Genomic DNA, 18259 nt, shown 5'->3' with positions numbered 1-18259 from the left:
GTTATTACTCGAGCCACTGGCCTGAAAACAAGACACCTACGCCAACAGACCCTGCCTCTTCAACTTGCTCTCTCTCTTTTGAGATAATGGGGAAATGTACATGTTGCTGTACTGTAAAACACGTTACTCATTTCTAGTACCAATTTTTAAGTTTCCATCAACCATGTTCGGTTTGGATTTTGTAAAATTTTCTGAATTTACTGTAATTATTTTAGTCTACCTGTATGTTATTAATATTCATGTTTTATATCAGTTCTTTACATGTAAGCCTTAACTGTTTTATCATCCCAGTCCCATTACTCTGTATTGTGTTCCGCAGAATTCAGTTGTGTAAACTTTTTTTTTTTTACTTATTTTTTTTATTTTGTTTCTTTCGCATGGAGTTCCTGAGCTGTAATCTGTATAACTGTTTAACCCATGTTCTCTTGAAAAGATATTGCGTAGATTTATTACACTTTTTCCTTGTCTTGCATTGTGGTTTCATATACAGTTTCTAGATGACTAAATATGCACAGCCAAGACCGAGAAGTTAAACCAAGGTTATCAGTGTTTAAAAAAAAAAAAAAAGGAGAAAAAAAAAAGCTTTGTATCTTTACCTTGTTTAATAAACAGACTGTTATAAATTTGTCAGCGTGACTTTAATGAAGCTGAAAACTATAGCAGCCGGAGTAAAAAGAAAAGAAAACATTTTATTTATGAAAATAGTTTTATTTTGAAAAAAAAAATTCTCATACAAATACAACAAAGTCAAAGTTTCCTGACTTTAGCTTCCGAGTCTCCTTCGAATAGGCTTTTGTTATTAGACGCACTGATGCAGCAGCAAGATCAAACACTTCGTTTAGGCACACCGAAAACATTAACCAACTCCTCGATCATCTAAGATCGATCTAAAAGAAAAATAACGATCGAAGTGCTTTACAGTTCGGGCATCATACTATTTGGACAACAACAAACTCGGCTCCATATTTCTGAAACATTTTGATGGGCGCCGACCCAAAGATCCACTGATCCAATGGCTGAGACCGTCCTCAGCGTGGCAGCAAAAGGCTGAAATGCGTCCGTTTGTGTTGCCTTGGTGATAAAAGTTGTTGTGCAATGTATTTATGACCGAGGACGGTTTCAATTGAAATATTTGGACACAGATGCACTTTTTGTCATTTGAACTGTTTATCAAAACCAATTGAAATTACAGTTATATAATCCCAAATCTATTTGTACTTATATATAGATAAATATATATAGATAAAAATGGCTTTTCCAGATGTTTGTTTGATTGATTGACAATACCACAGTGGCTACTACTTGAAATGTTGGTGATACAGTAGACACCAAGGTGAAGCATCAGTACCACTGAGTCTCTTATTAGACATAAAATGGGTCCATCGACATGTTAATGTTATATGATATCAGCAAAATTCGTAAACTTGAATAAATGCTGATGAGATTCACAACTTTTTGACACAATAGAAATATAAATATCAACACCAAAGGGATTGTAAGGCATCGATACGCTGCCAAGATTAAATATAAACAGAATTAAAAAAAAATAAAAATGAATCACTTATGTTCCACAACTGGATTCCACAGCTACAATTACTGTCATGTAAACACAATTAAAAGTTATGATAAAGTGCTTGGATTGAATAATAATCATTCAGATATTCCTCCACTTGTGTGAAACACATGATCTCATGTTGTACCTTTACATAAAAACCGTATCAATGTTTCCCGTGGATGAAATGAAACCTTCCACCCTTCTGACTAGCTTTTGCTGTGCAAATGCAAACAATACTCACAGCGGTGTTGCTGGTAAACTTTCAAACAGGAATAACTAGTTACTCTTGTTTCCTTTAAACTTTGTTAGAAAATACATTTTATTGACACTTGCACAGACTCTATTATAAATTTCCCACATTTTTACCCTGTTAGGACCTGGGACAAAATACAGTACTGGCCAGCCAAATAAAGAATTGGTTTTCAAATCCAACCCTGAGGCAAAACTGCAGTGGAAGCTCTCTTTCATTATTACTGTCTTCTGACAAGGATTATTTGCATCTAACATTTTTGTCTGCAATAGAAGACGTATGCGATGGCGCTGCCTAAAAACTGAAGCACAGGCTCCATCAGCCTCTCATGCCTGCTCACTGGTGTTTGAGCTCTCCTCTGTACCTTTGCTGGAGGCTGGAGGCACCAGCGGGGAAGTGAGATTCAGGTATCCTTGCTCAGATGGCGGATGTGCGGAGACAGACGCCCTTGTGCCATCCAACACCAAACGCTTGCTCACTTTTGCACGACAGATCGCATCCAGGATGTCCACGTGATCACGGGAGCCTGACGTCAGACTGACGAAATGAGAAAAAGCTGATGATAGGCTCCCATATTATAAATACGTTAATACATCATTTTAACAGGTAGTTCGCTCAAAACTGCCTTACCTTAGAGCTGGCGCATGCAGGATTCCATCAGTGAGACTATCAGAGGGGAGCACTTTCTTGGCATTCTGTTGGGAATGTGAACCATTGATTATAAAACTTATTCATCTAAATTTATGTTCTCATTTCATCTAAAAAAAAAAAAAAAAAGAGGCTTTTTACAATAAGAGTATTCTCCAATCTTTAAAAACATTGTCCACAAGCCATGACTGACACATCTACAACCAGTTTCAGGGAAATGGCAAACTCTTTGATCTGGTATTCTTTATTGTGCATCACTAAATCCTACAGGATTTCTCCATTCAGCCATAAAGACGCACAGTTCTACCTCCAAGCTGTAGAAGGACTCAAAGTTCCTCAGAGCACGCTCTAAGGAACTGACTTGATTGGAGAGCTTCATCGTCCTGTCCTGGAGTTGTCGGTTTTCCACTTCTAAAACCTTGACCCTTGAAGAGATTAATGCTCACACTCAGAACTTCAACACTTTACACACTTACACCACAAGTAACTTGTCTAGATTCATGACATTTTAGGCTGACAACAAAAAAAATGTAATAATTCTCTTGTGGCATACTTAATACTGAATTTGAATAAACATTTACGTTAAGTCATTTAGGAGGAGATGCTTTCATCCGATGCTATTTCAAAGTTACGGACACAAAGTATGAATAAAATAATAAAACCTAGTGAAAGCATTAAGCGATAAAAAGGACAAAGATAAAGTAGAACAGTTAGAGGGAGGAGACTACGTGTTCTTTAAAGAGATGAGTCTTGGACGTGCCATCTCTAAAATCATTTGGTAGCTTTGTCCACTGTTGTCTGACCACAAATGAAAACAGTCTGGACTAAAACTGTCTTGTGTATATGGGTTGGGAATGCCAGCTGACTTTCCTTAGAGGAGTGCATAAGCCTATCTGATTGAGTCTAAATAGTTAGGTGAATACCCAGAAGTCAGTCAGACTGCTTCCTGCTTCGTCCTGCGGACGCTTTACTCTGCTTGCTTTGCTTATTTTATTGATTTTATACTGATTTTACCCTTTGTTTCCATGTGAGCCTATCTGCGATAGCTTCTGGACACTTATAAATATCTGGAATTAAAGTGTTTTTAACAGAAACAGCAACATTTTTTTTATAGTTCTTTATCTTCAGCGCTCCGTGTGCGTGGCCTACACACATCTACGTGCTCCCACTGGCACAGATTATAAAAAACAACAAAATAAACTACCATAGCTATGCAGATGACACGCAGATATATATTACAATGTCACCAGGAGACCGAGGCCCTGTACAGGCTCTTGGTAAATGCATTGAGGAAATTAATGAATGGATGTGCCACAACTTTCTCCAGCTAAACAAAAACAAAACTGAGGTAATTGTCTTTGGAGCCAAAGAGAAACGATTACAGGTCACCACAGAGCTTCAATCTATACACCTAAAAACTACCAACCAGGCCAGAAATCTGGGTGTAGTGATGGACTCAGACCTAAATTTGGAAAAACACATTAAGGCAATAACAAAGTCAGCCTACTATGACCTTGAGAATATATTAAGGTTAAAAGATCTGATGTCTCAGCAGGACTTGGAGAAACTAGTCAGGGCAACAGGACAGTTCACCTCGTGAGAGGCCCGGGAAACCCACGGGTATACTACCTGGTCTTTACCCCAGGGGATCTTTACATGAAAAGGGGTGAACATGAGAACTGAACATTCAGAAAATACCTCTATTAATTTAGAACAGGCGGTTTTAAACACAACTGTTCACTTATTGTGACAGATTTTACCCAGCTGAATGCACCGTCTGAATTTTGAATATCAAAGGATTTTATTGGGTTGCTAAAATTCAGTCGCGCTCTCTGCTGCTCTCACAATACCCAGCCAAAACTATCCATCATGAAGCACAATTATTCTGCTTTGAAGTGCAATGTAGCACACAGGAATATTTGTGAACACCAAGCCTCAGCTCTGATGTGGATCTGCAGGGGTGACACAACAGCCGTTCAAATAATATTTCCCAAAAAATGCCCTAGATACTTTAGCGTCGAATGTGTTCTTATCACATCGTTTCACTGAGGACATATCACACTGTATATGTCTTATTAAAATATGTGTTATAGGTAATGCAGAATGTGACCTCAAAATCAAGGTTGGTCATTCAAATTAAGTAAAGAAAAAGCTACAGAAGTAAAAGAAGTCAAAGGCTGCTCACTCTCATTTTTCTGTCCTCGTTTTTATTTACATGAATCACGATAGACACGATAAAAATACCGAGCGTTGCTTTAAAAGTTGCAGTAGAAAGGAATTGTGAGACGAAATCATCTTGGTCCAGTGTTTCCTATGCTGAAGGAGATACTGAAAGAAATTTAAAGCTAATTTCCTTAGCATTTAAGGAATATGCCACTCAATATTCGCTCTAATCTTCCTAAGCAAAAGAGTTCAACCAACCCCATAGAACTTTTCTGTGGTCTTAATCCATGTTATTTTTCTTATATTTCCTTTATCCTAAATTAAGATCAAAACAAATAAAAATGTAACAGCGCTATCCAACAGGCACATAGGTGTGAGTCTGGATGTATAAGATGTTTCACTAAGTTTCACCTGTGCTGGACTGTTGAGGCAGTCCTCATGCCTTGGCTTCCCATTTCCTCTGCTTCGCTCATCTTCCGCAACAGCTCTCTCTTCTCCTCCAGCAGCTTTTCGTTTTCCATCATCACTGTATGGATCCTTTCCTTCTCCTAAAAGCCGCCAAGACGGAAAGCAGGAGGAAGAAGTATATTCAAGCAGCGACACTTCAGAGAACACCTCGATGGAAACGTGAAAAAGTTGAAAAACTATTGTGCGTAAGACCTTGTGTGAAAGACTGGAGGCCAGTGCCAGGTCGTTCTCTAGTTTCTGGATGGTAGAGTCCCTCTGTGCAGTCGCCTTAAGAAACACCTGCTTGGCCTGACGTAGCTTGGTCTTATGCTGACTATGTTTTTCATTATACTTCCTGGTTGGTGGAGTAAACAACAAAGACAACAGAAAATGAGTTCATGTGCCTTTTTTTTTTACTGATTATATTATTGCGGTTTGTTATCAGATCAAATTTCATAATATTACACTATATGCACGTGTGTCTCACCTGACATGAGCATCAAGTTGGAGGAGAACCTGCTGCAGCTCCCCCTGCAGCCTTTCACATTCCTGCTGGCTGACCACCAGCTCCTCCCGCTGTCTGCTGCTTGACTTCTGACTGTCTTTTGCCTGGAGAGTTCATCGATAACACACACACAGTAAGGGAAATCTTATTTCATTGTCAAGACACGACTGCGTGCACAGGCCTAAGATTCTGTTTTCTTGATTGTGGGAATTTATTGGGTTGCAGCAAATAACTGAAATCTTGACAGAACTTAAAATTAGAACAAGAAAATAAATGCGACGGGTCTGGCAGGATGTACAATGTTTTACATATATATAATAATAATAATAATAATAATAATAATAATAAGTGCACGACACTTAGTAAAGGCCTTATAAGAACTCTTACTGTAAACTTTCACAAACAAGTTTAGAAAAAAACAAAAGAGAGTAGCAAAGAGGGAGAAAAGACTTACCAAAGCCTGGAAGTTGTGATTCACATTTTATACAATTTTTAAATAAAGTGACATTTTTAATGTAAAACCATGCAGTGCTAATGAGATCTGATGACGTGTGGTAAACCATTCCGCACCTCCTCTCTCGCCTTGCTGAGCTCAGCGTCCAGGATGGACAGGCGGGTGTCCAGCTGCTGGACGCGGTGGCTGAGCTCTGTGTTTGTCCTGGTCAGGGAGGCCTCCTTCAGTCTCAGAGAGCGCACCTGCTGCTGCAGCTCTTCTTCACGTTGCTCTAACAGCTTCCTGAGAGAAAAAAGGAAAAAAAAGAACGATGATGGACTGAGGTTCAAAACCACCGGCGATGATTGATGTATGATTTGAATCAAAACCATGACCTAAAACTTGAAAAATAGTCATCCCTGTTGTACTACGACTGTTGGGACCAGAAATAAAACTGAGCACCGTCAGCTGCAGTGCAGTTTGTGTGACCTGGTGATGTGCTCCTCCTGCTGCTGGGCTCTGAGGGCTGACAAGGTGTCAGACAGATCCCTGCTGTCCCTCTCCAGGCGGCTGCTGTCGCCGGCCCGAGCTTCCTCCACACGCAGCTGGTGCTGGGCATTCTTTAGCTGCTGCTGCAACTCCAACACCTTCCGTCACAACAAAGCCACAGGCCTCACTCAGTGAAATAAACAACCTCCCATCAGTTTCCAAGCTATGCTAGGATTATGTTTAATATAAAATATAGTTGAAAACAGATATGCAAAAGAGAGAACAGCAAACTTTCCATCTTCTTTAAAACAATTCTTCTGAGCAATCTAAAGGACAAACGCTTGCTCTGCAAACTGAACATACAGATTGGGATTAACTTTATAAAGGCTGATGGGCAAATTAGGTTACAGGTGACACTTTATCCTATTAAGGGCTCAGTAGGCAGGTTTCACCAGTTATTTCACTAATAAGCAGAACTGAACCAAGAGAGGAGAGAGAGTTTAGTAAAGTCACCTAGAGCATTTATCACTAGGTGTGGCTCCATCAGTGTGGACTTAACTCAATAAAATGGGTGGCCAGAGATAACCGCTCTCACAAAAAGCCCACTTAACTCTGTTACTAACCTCATTATGTTGAAAAATGGCAATTTGTAACCCAATACATACAACAGATCCAACACCAGATTTGATTAAAAAAGCTAATCCCCGTGGGGACATCAGGTCTTTGCAGCTACTGTATTGTTTACTGCTCTAAAGGCAGCTGCACGCTGTGTGGGACTTTAGCTGTCGTGTAAGTTCACTGCAAGCCTTCTAGGTGTCACAGTGATTCATTTATGTGCATTAATATGTTCACTGCTTTGCTGTTTAATTCCTCTTCCCTTTCCCTCCAGGCGGCGTCTTTCCTCTGCACAGTCATGGCACGAGCTGGAAGACACATTGTACAGACAAGACTACTGCTGCCACAACTCAACCAGATTTACTTTTTAGTTTGAATTTCAAAGGGTATGTCAATCTCATTTGACTTCCATCTACATTGTGGCTGCAACACCGCTCAGCTTTGTTTTGTTTTTCACACAATGGCGTTGACCAGCACGCCACTCTGCGCACCGATCTTGGCGGTTAATTAGGAGATGTAGGTCGTAGCAGCAGATACGCTGCCATATAATCATCCTAAACTTCTGGCAGGTTTTTGCAAAAATATATGACACTATCAGAAATGTGTCGGATTATGTTCAGTTGCAAGACCATCGCAACTGTGGTCTTTCAACTTCTTGCATGATGTAAGACTATGAATTTTAGCCATGATCAAAGATTTCCAGGATTCTTTCACATTGGTCATCTTTAATCTGGGACAGTAGATAACCATAGAGCGTGTAAGGGGCTTAAGCATGGAACCACCAGCCAACAATGCCTCCATGGGGCTGCACTGACCTTCTTGTCGGCAGCGATGAGCCGAGCCCTCTCAGCCTGAAGGTCCTCCTGCAGACTAGTGGTGGCGCTGCGGTTTGTGCAGCTGCGTGCCAGCTCCAGCTCCAATTCCCTGATTTTCTGCTGCTGACGTTCACACTCAGCTGCCTGAGAGTGGACTTTCTGCTCCACCTGAACTAGCTTGGTCTGGGTCTGCTTCAGTTCTGCAAAGAGCTGGAGGAAAGAACAGAACATAAAAACAAAGGCTGTACTTCCAATATAACAACTTTATATACACAGTGTATGCATCTTCCCCAATTATGTTACAGTTTCTAATTTGCTCATGGTTGATGAGCATTCACTGTGAGGTGACTGAAAGAGTGATTAAGATGATTATTAGACGATAAATGTCAAAGGCATTCAGGAAATTCCAAATGCGCTTTGATTAAATGCCAACCTTGAGTTTTTCCTGGTCTAGAAGAGTGTTGTGTCTCTTCAGGTCCATGTTCTTCTCCTTTTCATAGCGCAACTCTCTCTCAGCTGAGGTAAACAGGCTCTGGGCCCTCTGCAGATCTTGCTTCATCTGTTTAGCCTCTTCTGCCTTCTGACTCAGCACTGAATCTTGGGACTGAAGATGGAAAACATCAGCGTTGGGATGATCAACAAGGAAGTATAGATACAGATGTCCCCAGCTAAGTTATTTGTCACTTTTGGGAATCCTCAAGCCCATCACACGTCCTACATAATGATGAAGCTAATTTTGTTATCGGCCTGCTGCAGCAAAAATTCCATTCAGATCTAATGCAACTACTACTACAATAAACTTATTATATACTAAAGTGAGATTAAATAAATAGTGGATGCATGGAGAACAGTAATAATAAGAGATTTTGCAGTCAATCGCAGAAACAGCATGGCTATTTAGGATGTGTCATAATGATCATGATATGTACCTTGATGCGTGCCTGTGCTTCATTGACCTGAGCTTCAAGCGCGATTTGATGTTGAAAGGCCAGATGCTGCTCCTCCTCCAGCTTACTCTGCAGATGATTCAGCTCCTGCTTCAGAGATGAAAGCTATGAACAAAGGACAGATATATATATATATATATATATATGTATATGAATCACACTGGGTGCTAAAGAAGGAAATCTTCCTTCTTTCTTCCTGCCTTCATTTGGAAGCAGATACAAGGTGAGACGTGAGGACACGTTTCTGTTTTTGTCCTGTGCTTGTCCAAATTTATGAGCATCTAAACAACTCAGACGTAACAGTCACAAAATAAATGTTCTTATTCCAAGGTTTTCTCAAATCATATGCGGCCACACACAGGTATCAGTAAAGTTACCTGATCAAAGCCCTCGTCCTTGGATTTCTCTACTGGACTGAGCCTTGGTTCCATATTAGCCGTGTGAGGTTCAAGCTTCTGGCTGCAACTCAGTGCTTGTTTTGTAGAGCGCTGCTCTTGATGCCGCAGGAGCTGCTTATTGAGGCGCTGTATCTGGAGCTCCAGTCTCTCTCTTTGCCCCTCAGCCGCTAGTTTCTCCTGAACAGTGGAGCTCAGCTTGGCCTGGAGCTCGGCGGTCTGCTGCTGCTCTGAGACCAGCTCATCCCTGGAAAATATGCACACATATGCAAACCGAGTGAGCGTTACATTCTTATCTTGTGACCGGCCATGAAAAAAAGACATAAGTACCAGATGCTGCTGTGCTATCACTTCGCTACAGACACTGGCATATTTCAATCCAAAAGTTTCAACTGAAGACAACCTCAGGGTGTTGTGTGCTGCGTGGAGGCTGCTGAGTTCAGCAGTGAGACGGTCAGCCCGTTCCTGCAGCTGGTCAACCTGAAACCTGTTTTTCCTCAGGTCCTCACGGGTCTGGTTGCTGTTCTCGTAGCGTTCCAGCTCACTCTGGAGTCTGCTGTTAGCACGCTCCATTTTGGCCACCTGAGAGGCACAGAATTAAACACAGGAAAATGGTTTCAAGGCTCTATATGTCAAACAATGCAAGCTGTACATTCTGAATAGTGAATATACAACATTTACACATCAGGTTAAAAATTCCACTGACAGAAATTGTAATAAATAAGCAGAAAAAGTGTACAAACCTTTTCCTCTAGAACTGCTTTCTCACCCTTGACTTGGGTGAGGCTCTTGATCAGTGTTTTGCCCTGTTGGCATTCTGTCTGAAGACCGCTGACCTCAAGTCTCAGTTTCTTTAACTCTCGCTCACCTATCTGCAAAGCCTTTGGTGCAGAGAAAGGGAGGTACATTCACAAATATTGAGAAGTGTGTAACAGTTTAAATCAGTTGAAGAGTGTGCTTATACTTGTCGTTAAATTTTCAATTCTGGACCAAGACAGAAATTCTGCACTTAATCATTCATTGCAGCAGTACACCTTTTGAATTCTAAACATACTGTCACATACTTGTGCAGCTGTGTCTTTCGCGCGTTTTCTTGCAAACGTTTTTTTTTACCTCTTTATCTTTTTTGAGGGCAGCCTGAGCAGCACCGAGGTCCAACTCCAGCTGTTTCCTCCAGTCCTTCTCCTCAGTGAGACGAGCCTCGAGCAGGGCCAGCCTCTCCTGGGTGCTGTCCCTTAAGTGCTTCATACACGGCGAAAGGAAAGCATCGTGCACTTGTAGGTTTATGTCTCAATTAGTTATTCACAAGTAACTTTCCATATGAGTATGGCAGCGAATCACATTTATTTGTTAAAGTTTGTGGACTTGAGGTCATTCCACCATAGTGTTCTTACAGTGTCAGCACACTACTGTGAAACGATTACAGTGGGAACATTATCGATATCGAGAAGTCAGTCATTTCTTACCAACTGGAAGTAGGACTCAGAGGTTTTGACCTCCTCTCCATTTTTCAACATTTTTTCTTGGGCATCCTGCTTCTTCAGCTCAGCCTCAAGGCTTTTGATCTGCATGGCCAGATAGAGGCATTAGAGAGACGACTGTTACGAGGACTAATTCATATACTGAGCAAGTTCTTTTAGTTCAGAACTGTATGTATTAAATGTCAGTGAATCACGTTAAAAATCAACTACGTTGAGGAGGAATTCAGTTGTGCCAATTACCCTCCTGTGCAGTCCCTCCAGTTCTCCCTCGTGGCGATGCCTCTCCTCCTTGCTGGCATTCTGGGCCTCCCCCAGGAGGGCCTCCAGCTCCTCATTCCTCTCCTCCAGCTCCTCCTGTTCCTTGCGTAGCCTTTGGAGTTGCCGTTGTAGCTCTCTCATCTGCACGAGTCCATCTTCCACTGCCTCTTGGCACCTAACAGAGAGGAATGGTGAAAGAGGGGGAAAGAGCAGGTGGGCTTCTCTTAATAGAACTGATAAAACTCAACATAAATGCAACCAAGCGTTATCCAAGACATAGACCATTTGTATACTTGTACAAATAGACATTTGTGTATTTACCGTTTGTGCATCTGATCCTTATCTTGAGGTAACAAGACAGATTGACTGTTTTGTGTTTCAAAGCTCTTGCCCTTTGGATCCTCTTTGGCGGTGTCACTCTTTGTCACCTGAAAAAATACAACATCAAAAAACAGCGCTAAGCCCCTGCAACAACCTTTGTGAGTTTCCATATTAAGACAGAAATTTAGTAAATGTCAACCTGGTCCAGAAGGTCTCTCTTTTCAGACTCTATAATGCACACTCTCTCCCTGAGAGCTCTGTTCTCAGCATCCAGTCTGTCATTTTGCTCTTTGGCAAGCTGCAGCTTCATCATATCTGTGGACAAACATTTGCCATTTGACATCACAATACATTACAGTCCTGCATATTCATTTTTTGCTTTTCTTAATGCCAAACTGCAAATTCTTAGACGACCACTTAGGGCCTGACTCAAAAGGCAGGTCGGTCCAGATTGATTTACATGTTAAAATGACCAACTTTACAGAATATATATATATATATATATATAGTTACTGCTGTTTTGGTCTCAATGAATATTTTTTCCTGTTAATGACAACAGGGGGTGGGTACAAAACTTTAAAATTATGCAATTATGAACGGTTCCTAACACCAACAACATGAAAAAAAAATCTACTAAGGAATATACAAACAAGTCCCAAACCCACTAGTTCCACAATTTGCCCAAATAATTTTATTATGCTAAAAATAAGCACTCTGACATTCACACCACTATGTCTCACCACAGTGTTTCAGTTTGTCCACTTCTTTCTTCAGGTTCTCCACCTCTTGGACAGTTCCCTGAAGCTCAGATCCTGAGATCATAAAAACATATTCAATGCTCAAAAGAACGAATAGGCCGTCTTCTCATGCCTTTTCAACATCAATTTTCTACGGCTGCTTTACATTTCCCACGAATGGCAGCAATAGCACAGTTCCACATATAAAAACTCCCTGGTTAGAGAGTGAAATGAAAATGAGGAATGTTAACCACATATACGCTCGTGTGTAGACAGAACATCTCTGAGGTTGGAGGCAACAAGCTGTGCAGTCACTGGATTTGGACCGTGTAAGTACTTTGCAAAACTAAAGTAATATCAAAGTAAAGTAACATTGTATATAAGTGTACAAAGTCTACAGAAATTTCGAATTAAAGTCTTACCTAATGCAGACAAACAACACATTGATGATTATATATAGTGAGACTTTAAACATACCACTTGGGTCTTGGTTATTGTTTTTGGCCGCATCCAGCTCATTAGTGAGCCTGCGGATGTCCTGATGAGCCATCGCCAGCCTCCCGGATGCCTCCTCCAGGTCCCTTTCCAGCCGCTGCCGCTCATTTCGCTCCCTGGAAATCTCTTCATTGTGGGCCTGATTTAAAAAGAATGAGAAACAGATGGTTAGCCGGTTTGAGGAGCAGCGGTAAAAAAGACTGGTAGTTAGACTGGGGATGCAAGTGTGACCAAGCATGCAGTTGTAAGAGACGTGCATGTTCAGGCAGGGGCTCATCATAACTGCCGGCCTTGAGAAGAGCAGAGGGGGAAAAAAAAAACAACAACATTCATCTGCAAAGAGAAATGGCTGAAATGAGAATGACCCATGCTATGACCAGAGTCATGCCACTGTCCATCTGCCCATCTACAATCAATTACATTTGTAATTTGGTTTTTCATATGTTCATTTGACAGCCAGAGTGAAAACACAGAGGAATGACAGAGTGAGACAGGTGAATCACATGCAACAAAGATCGACCTAGTTTGGAGTCAAACTGTGGGCATTGCTGTTATAGATTTGAACCATTAGATTACCAGGACACCCCACAGATGTGACACCGAGACATGCCATGTTGTGGGCTTCTTAATAGGCACAACATCTTCATTGTGCAAAGTATTTTGACAAGCAAAACCTCTCAGAAACATGCCAGTGTTGTCCTATTTGGGCTCATTATCACAATACCGGTGTTAGTTGCTTAGTTAGTATTAGCCGTAAAGTGGAAACCTACAGGGGTAATATTGTGTTTGCTCTGTCCAGACCTGCGTAGGCCAAACAGCTTCTTCCAGGGACTCTGGGATGTGCACTGCTGGGAGGACAAACCAGTGTGTGCAGAATAACTACAAATATACCAATATCCAGCTGTTTTCCTGTACATCAACTGAAAAGGCAACCAGAAAAGTTTTTTTTTTTTTAACCAAGCTTTATTCAACTCAGAAAGTTACAGACCTTTAATTTAGCCAGCACATAATAAACGTCACCTCACCTTTGTCATGTTATCTATGGTCTTCTGCATATCTTCCCTCTGCTGCCTGAGGTCCTCTCCCATTATGTGGCGGATATGCTCCTGTTCAAGTGTCATAAACCCATAAAAACTCACTTAACCACATTACATGCTCTCTGAATGTGCCTCGGATGATTAAGCATTGCACTTTACTCCAACTATGAAGCCTCTGAAGAGGTTAATTTGATGATCCAGTATGATTAAGGACTGTTCACCCTTTGTTCATGACACTAGAGCCATACAGTTACAGTTTGAATGAGGAAAACTGGCGACACTACTGTAACACGTTCAAGTTTAAGTGTCAAAACATTTTTAACTACAGAGGTTGGACATAAATATTTTTTTGTTCTTTGTGCAGGAGGTGACTCTGTGACGGTTTGAGCAACTAAATCATGGAATTCCCTCGTTCCTGTAGAAGCGCAGCATGATGGGGTGACTGCTTAGGAGTCAATTTAGCCAATTATGGGCGTCAAACTGTTTATAAGTAAAGGACAATAAAGCCCAGATTCACACAGCTAAAATGGTTACAAAGAGGTATGAACAGCAAAGCAGAAACATGGAACACCTGGATACCTGGATTGGCCCCCACAATCACCAGATCTTTACATAATTGAACACCTCTGGCTTGTTTTGGGCCAGCAGACGAGGAACTGTTTGTCACGGGTTTTGTTTGAAGAAAGACTCTAACACTAAAGTCAAAAACTTGTATTCCTCAACATATTGCAGCAGTTATTTGTGCCTAAAAAGGACCTACTCAATACCACATGAGAAATGAGGTATTCAACGAAGTGTTTTCATGTTGTCCAACCTCCGTAGACTTGTGTGGCTTGTTTTCTTTCGCACTTCTAGCACAAGAGTTAGCACTGGGTTAAAGAAAAGAAAAAAAAGAAGCCCTGCAGTGTAGTTTTATCAATTCATTACCTGGTGATCAACTTCGTGCAAGTTGCCAGCGAGAATGTGACTTTCTAGTTTCCTCTCAGCAGCCTCCAGCCTCTCCAGCAGTGTAGCCCTTTCCACCAGCAAGTAAGCCACCTGCTCACTGGCGCTGCTCAAACCCATCTCCCCCAGTTCTTCCTGAGCCAACATCTCAGCCAGCTCCTTGCTCTGAGTCTCTGGAAGAAAGTGGAATTTCCTCGACTCAGTAGTTTCTCTTGCAAAACTACGAAATGACATTTGAAACAACATGATGCTCGATGACAGAGAGATCAGCAACAACACAGGTGAACATCCAACTCAGGGGAAGAAAGTCAGGGAACAAAATTCAAGGTGTGTTTAAAATATACAACTCTGCGCTCTGATAAGGCACCTTACAGTAACTAGAAGGCAAGAAGGCTAACGCTGCTACTACTAATAGTTTGACTCAACTCACCTTGTTGGTGTTTGATTTGGTGAAGTTCATGTCGCAAGTCTTCATTGTCTCTCTCATACTCTGCAGTCAGACACTCACGCTCTTCCAGCAGCCCTCGAATATGTGCAACGTAGCTCTCCACCTGTCAGTTGTAAACAAATAACCTAAAGTAATTAGGCTGTGACTGACAGACCATTAAAAAACAAAACCTGCTGCTTCTCATTTAAAATGACAGCACAAGGAACGTGTGCCTTGATCGTGCTTAATGTGCTACAATTCTGTCACGCTAGTATGTTTGATAATTGAATTATGCACAGCTGGCTCAAACAGCTCAAGGCACGTTTGCGACAACTGGTCAACTAAAACACCAAAGAAATGTCTCACTTCCTTCATCTCATTGGCCTGCTGCGTACGCAAGGTCTGCAGCTCGTTGGAGGCTGACTGAAGCTTCGCCTCACTGCTGAGCAGCAGCTGCCACAGATGGCGCTGCCGCTCCTCCGCACTGGCCTCCGGAGGCAAGCCATCCTCCTGAAACCGCATGGAAATCTGGTCCAGCTCCGTCCAAACCTGTGGAATCAGGGTTTGGGATTGAATGTATTGTTACAAGATATCATAAATATCAATCAGGAGCTGAAATGTATTATCAAGCTGCAGCTTGTGCCATCTTACACAGTTAAACTGCTCAAGGTCTTCTGGTCTAACCTGTTGTACCTGAGTATCATTTAGCTAAAGGCTAATAAAAAAAAACAAATCTAGATAGGCACATTTTTTTTTATCCAAAAGTGTATGTACACTTTTACACTATATACTTGCATAGGCTGATTTTTAATAAGTGTATATTACATTAAGAAGCATATAAAATTTATATGAAGGTGGAGTCGCAAAATAGTCAACATCAAAGTAGTCAGCGTTATTCAGAACTGATCTGTTTGCATGGTCAAAACATGGCGGTGACAACCCAGCACTGAACACCTGTTGCAGAATTCAGTATTCAGTATTTTGTGGGGGCCTGTAACCTGAGCAGGACTCATGCAGCCTTCGGACTGTTCAGTGCTGCAACAACATGCTGCACATTGTCACAGCTGAAGTATCGGGTCTCTTGCGCCTCTTGTACTTACACATGAAACCAACTGGCCCATGCTCATGTGGAACAGATAACTGAATGGTCACACATTTAACTGCAATCGCCATCCCAATGCTGGTGAATGTTGGCTACGGTGCACGATCTATTCCTTCCAGGAGCCCTACGTGAATTTGTGTTAGTTTGACTTGAGATAATGCTGAATTCAAGTAGCCAACAAATACTGCAGTCAGTGGAGAGAAAAAAAAACATTACAAAGTAGTGTAGGGAGAAATATAAAACGTGCATACATTTGGTGCTAAACACTGACATGTATGAATATGTTATCAATGACAAAAGAAGTTACCTGTTCATGGTCCATGGTAAGTTTGTTGAGGTTTCATTTGGGATTGATAAAAATATTTCCTAAGCAGTGAGAATACTGGTCCAAAAGCAGCAATTCTCAGAAAATGGTATCCCAAACAAAACACACAACTCCGTCCGCGTCCCAAAGATCCTCAAACTGCATCCCTCCCATCGTTGTTGTAATCCATCCGTGACAACGTCACGTTTCACTGATTTCCTCTGTAAAAGATTAAGATTCTTTAGTGCAACTCTGTCAAATCATAGTAACACCTTCAGTCACAGGCTTAGGGATTACTCATCTCTGCCCAGACATGCACGAGCAGTTTAACAGCTGACTTACATCACCCGAGGCTATGCAAAACTTCAAGCTGATGAGCGATGTTTCATCTGCTGCACGTTATCAAGAAGGTTTTACAGCATAGTAACATGCACAGCTCCAGCCTCTATTCTTTTACTTCTGAATTTGGGGGCGTTACGTTTAGCAGCTGTATATGTACTTATGTCTTGCATGAGTAGGAAAATCCTTTAGTTTTTCTTCCAATAGATGCTAATTTTTTCTTAATGAATAATCTCTGGTTTGCAGCTAACCTTTCTTTCCAAAATGTCTGACAAGGAGGAGAAAAATATGTTTTCTGTCGGACAGCAGCGTCTTGCGTTTCCTTTCACTAAGCCCCATGATAATAAAGATGTTATACCCACAAGTGTGCTGACTGCGTTGTGATAATAAACTAGAAATAACTAAAAAATGTCAAACGTGACCAAACGTAGTGCTCGCAAGTTAGCAAAGTTACTTCCAAAGTTAGCACACTGAGCTAGCGCTAGCTCGCTATCGGTAGCAATAGCCTCTTCCAGTGGCTGCTGATCAACAACTGCTTGGCTCTGCAAGGATTGGTTGTCATATCTGAAGATTCTTCCTCAACCCCTAACCCCAACTGCGGAGCTGAGAATGCAGACCACAGTTAAAGTTTTACTCACATTTGAAAGAGTAACAGCGACGAGAAAGCCAGTTGCTGAGGCCAGGCGTGGCAGAGTAAAGTGGCTTCTACGAGCACCTAGGCAACGGACCGTACCATCTGGCAGATACAGGGGACAGTCGACACGATAAAAGTCGCAGCCACCCAACTATCCAACAATATTTTAACTTTTAAAATATAAAAAACAATAAATATAAATAAATTAAAGATGTATGCATTCCTCTCACCGGTCGTTCTTGAGCTTATTAATCAAGTCTTTCGCATTTGCCCATCGATGTAATCGCCAGGAGGCGACAAACTGACAATAGAAGGTGAACTAACGGTCAATTAAATTACCATTTGCAATTAAATTAGACGTATGCAGTTGTTTTATCCTTCTTATCAAGATTATGAGGAGATGCTATTTCAGAAAAAAAACGTACTTTTCCCCTATAAAGAAAGAAAGAAGGAAAAAGGTTTATGTGTAATGTGGTTTTCATGAGCATTTTCAAATGTATTGCTCTTTTCTACATTGATCCCATAGGTATGTTGAAATGGAAAGATAACAGCAGGGGTCTACTGGGCGCTGGTCCTGGGGGCCCTGAGGTCAGGAGGCTCCTGACCATTTACAAGAGTGCTCCCATGAGCCTGATGTCTCGTATTCTTTCTGTACATATTTAGAAAGTGTATCACAAGTTTTCTGTGTGAGCAGTACACTTTTAACACTCATTAGGTTCGGCTGTAAAAATGTGTGCTATGTTGCATCTGCGTGTTTATTTTTCATGTCTACCCCTGGCATGAATGGATGAGGTATGATTGCATACTCATTTTACCAGAGAGCACTTCCAGTGGACTGTTTACAGAGAAAAATCCTTTCATGTGGTTCCGTGTGCCTCCACTGCCTATGGGTGGGACTCATTTGAGACTTTTTTGGA

At 41.4% G+C, this 18259-nt stretch overlaps 1 protein-coding gene across 1 annotated transcript; it reads right to left on the bottom strand.

Moving 5' to 3' along the window:
- Positions 1-707: 707 nt before the first annotated feature.
- Positions 708-16405, bottom strand: ccdc30 (coiled-coil domain containing 30; the record flags this gene model as incomplete). Its single annotated transcript, XM_075475485.1, has 27 exons — positions 708-2342; positions 2436-2500; positions 2761-2878; positions 5028-5164; positions 5277-5418; positions 5551-5672; positions 6139-6304; positions 6491-6648; positions 7921-8130; positions 8354-8524; positions 8850-8972; positions 9245-9509; positions 9666-9844; positions 10006-10143; positions 10376-10504; positions 10729-10827; positions 10984-11176; positions 11323-11429; positions 11522-11637; positions 12063-12134; positions 12537-12693; positions 13325-13402; positions 13580-13660; positions 14519-14709; positions 14967-15087; positions 15330-15512; positions 16373-16405. Coding segments are annotated over 27 exons (3765 nt in total), but the record flags the coding sequence as incomplete, so codon positions are not given.
- Between the last annotated feature and the right edge of the window lie 1854 nt (positions 16406-18259).

Source organism: Odontesthes bonariensis, chromosome 10, assembly GCF_027942865.1.
Source record: "Odontesthes bonariensis isolate fOdoBon6 chromosome 10, fOdoBon6.hap1, whole genome shotgun sequence".
Classification (NCBI taxonomy): domain Eukaryota; kingdom Metazoa; phylum Chordata; class Actinopteri; order Atheriniformes; family Atherinopsidae; genus Odontesthes; species Odontesthes bonariensis.
Note: the sequence above shows the minus strand (reverse complement) of the source record. Positions and strands in the feature narration are given on the sequence as shown.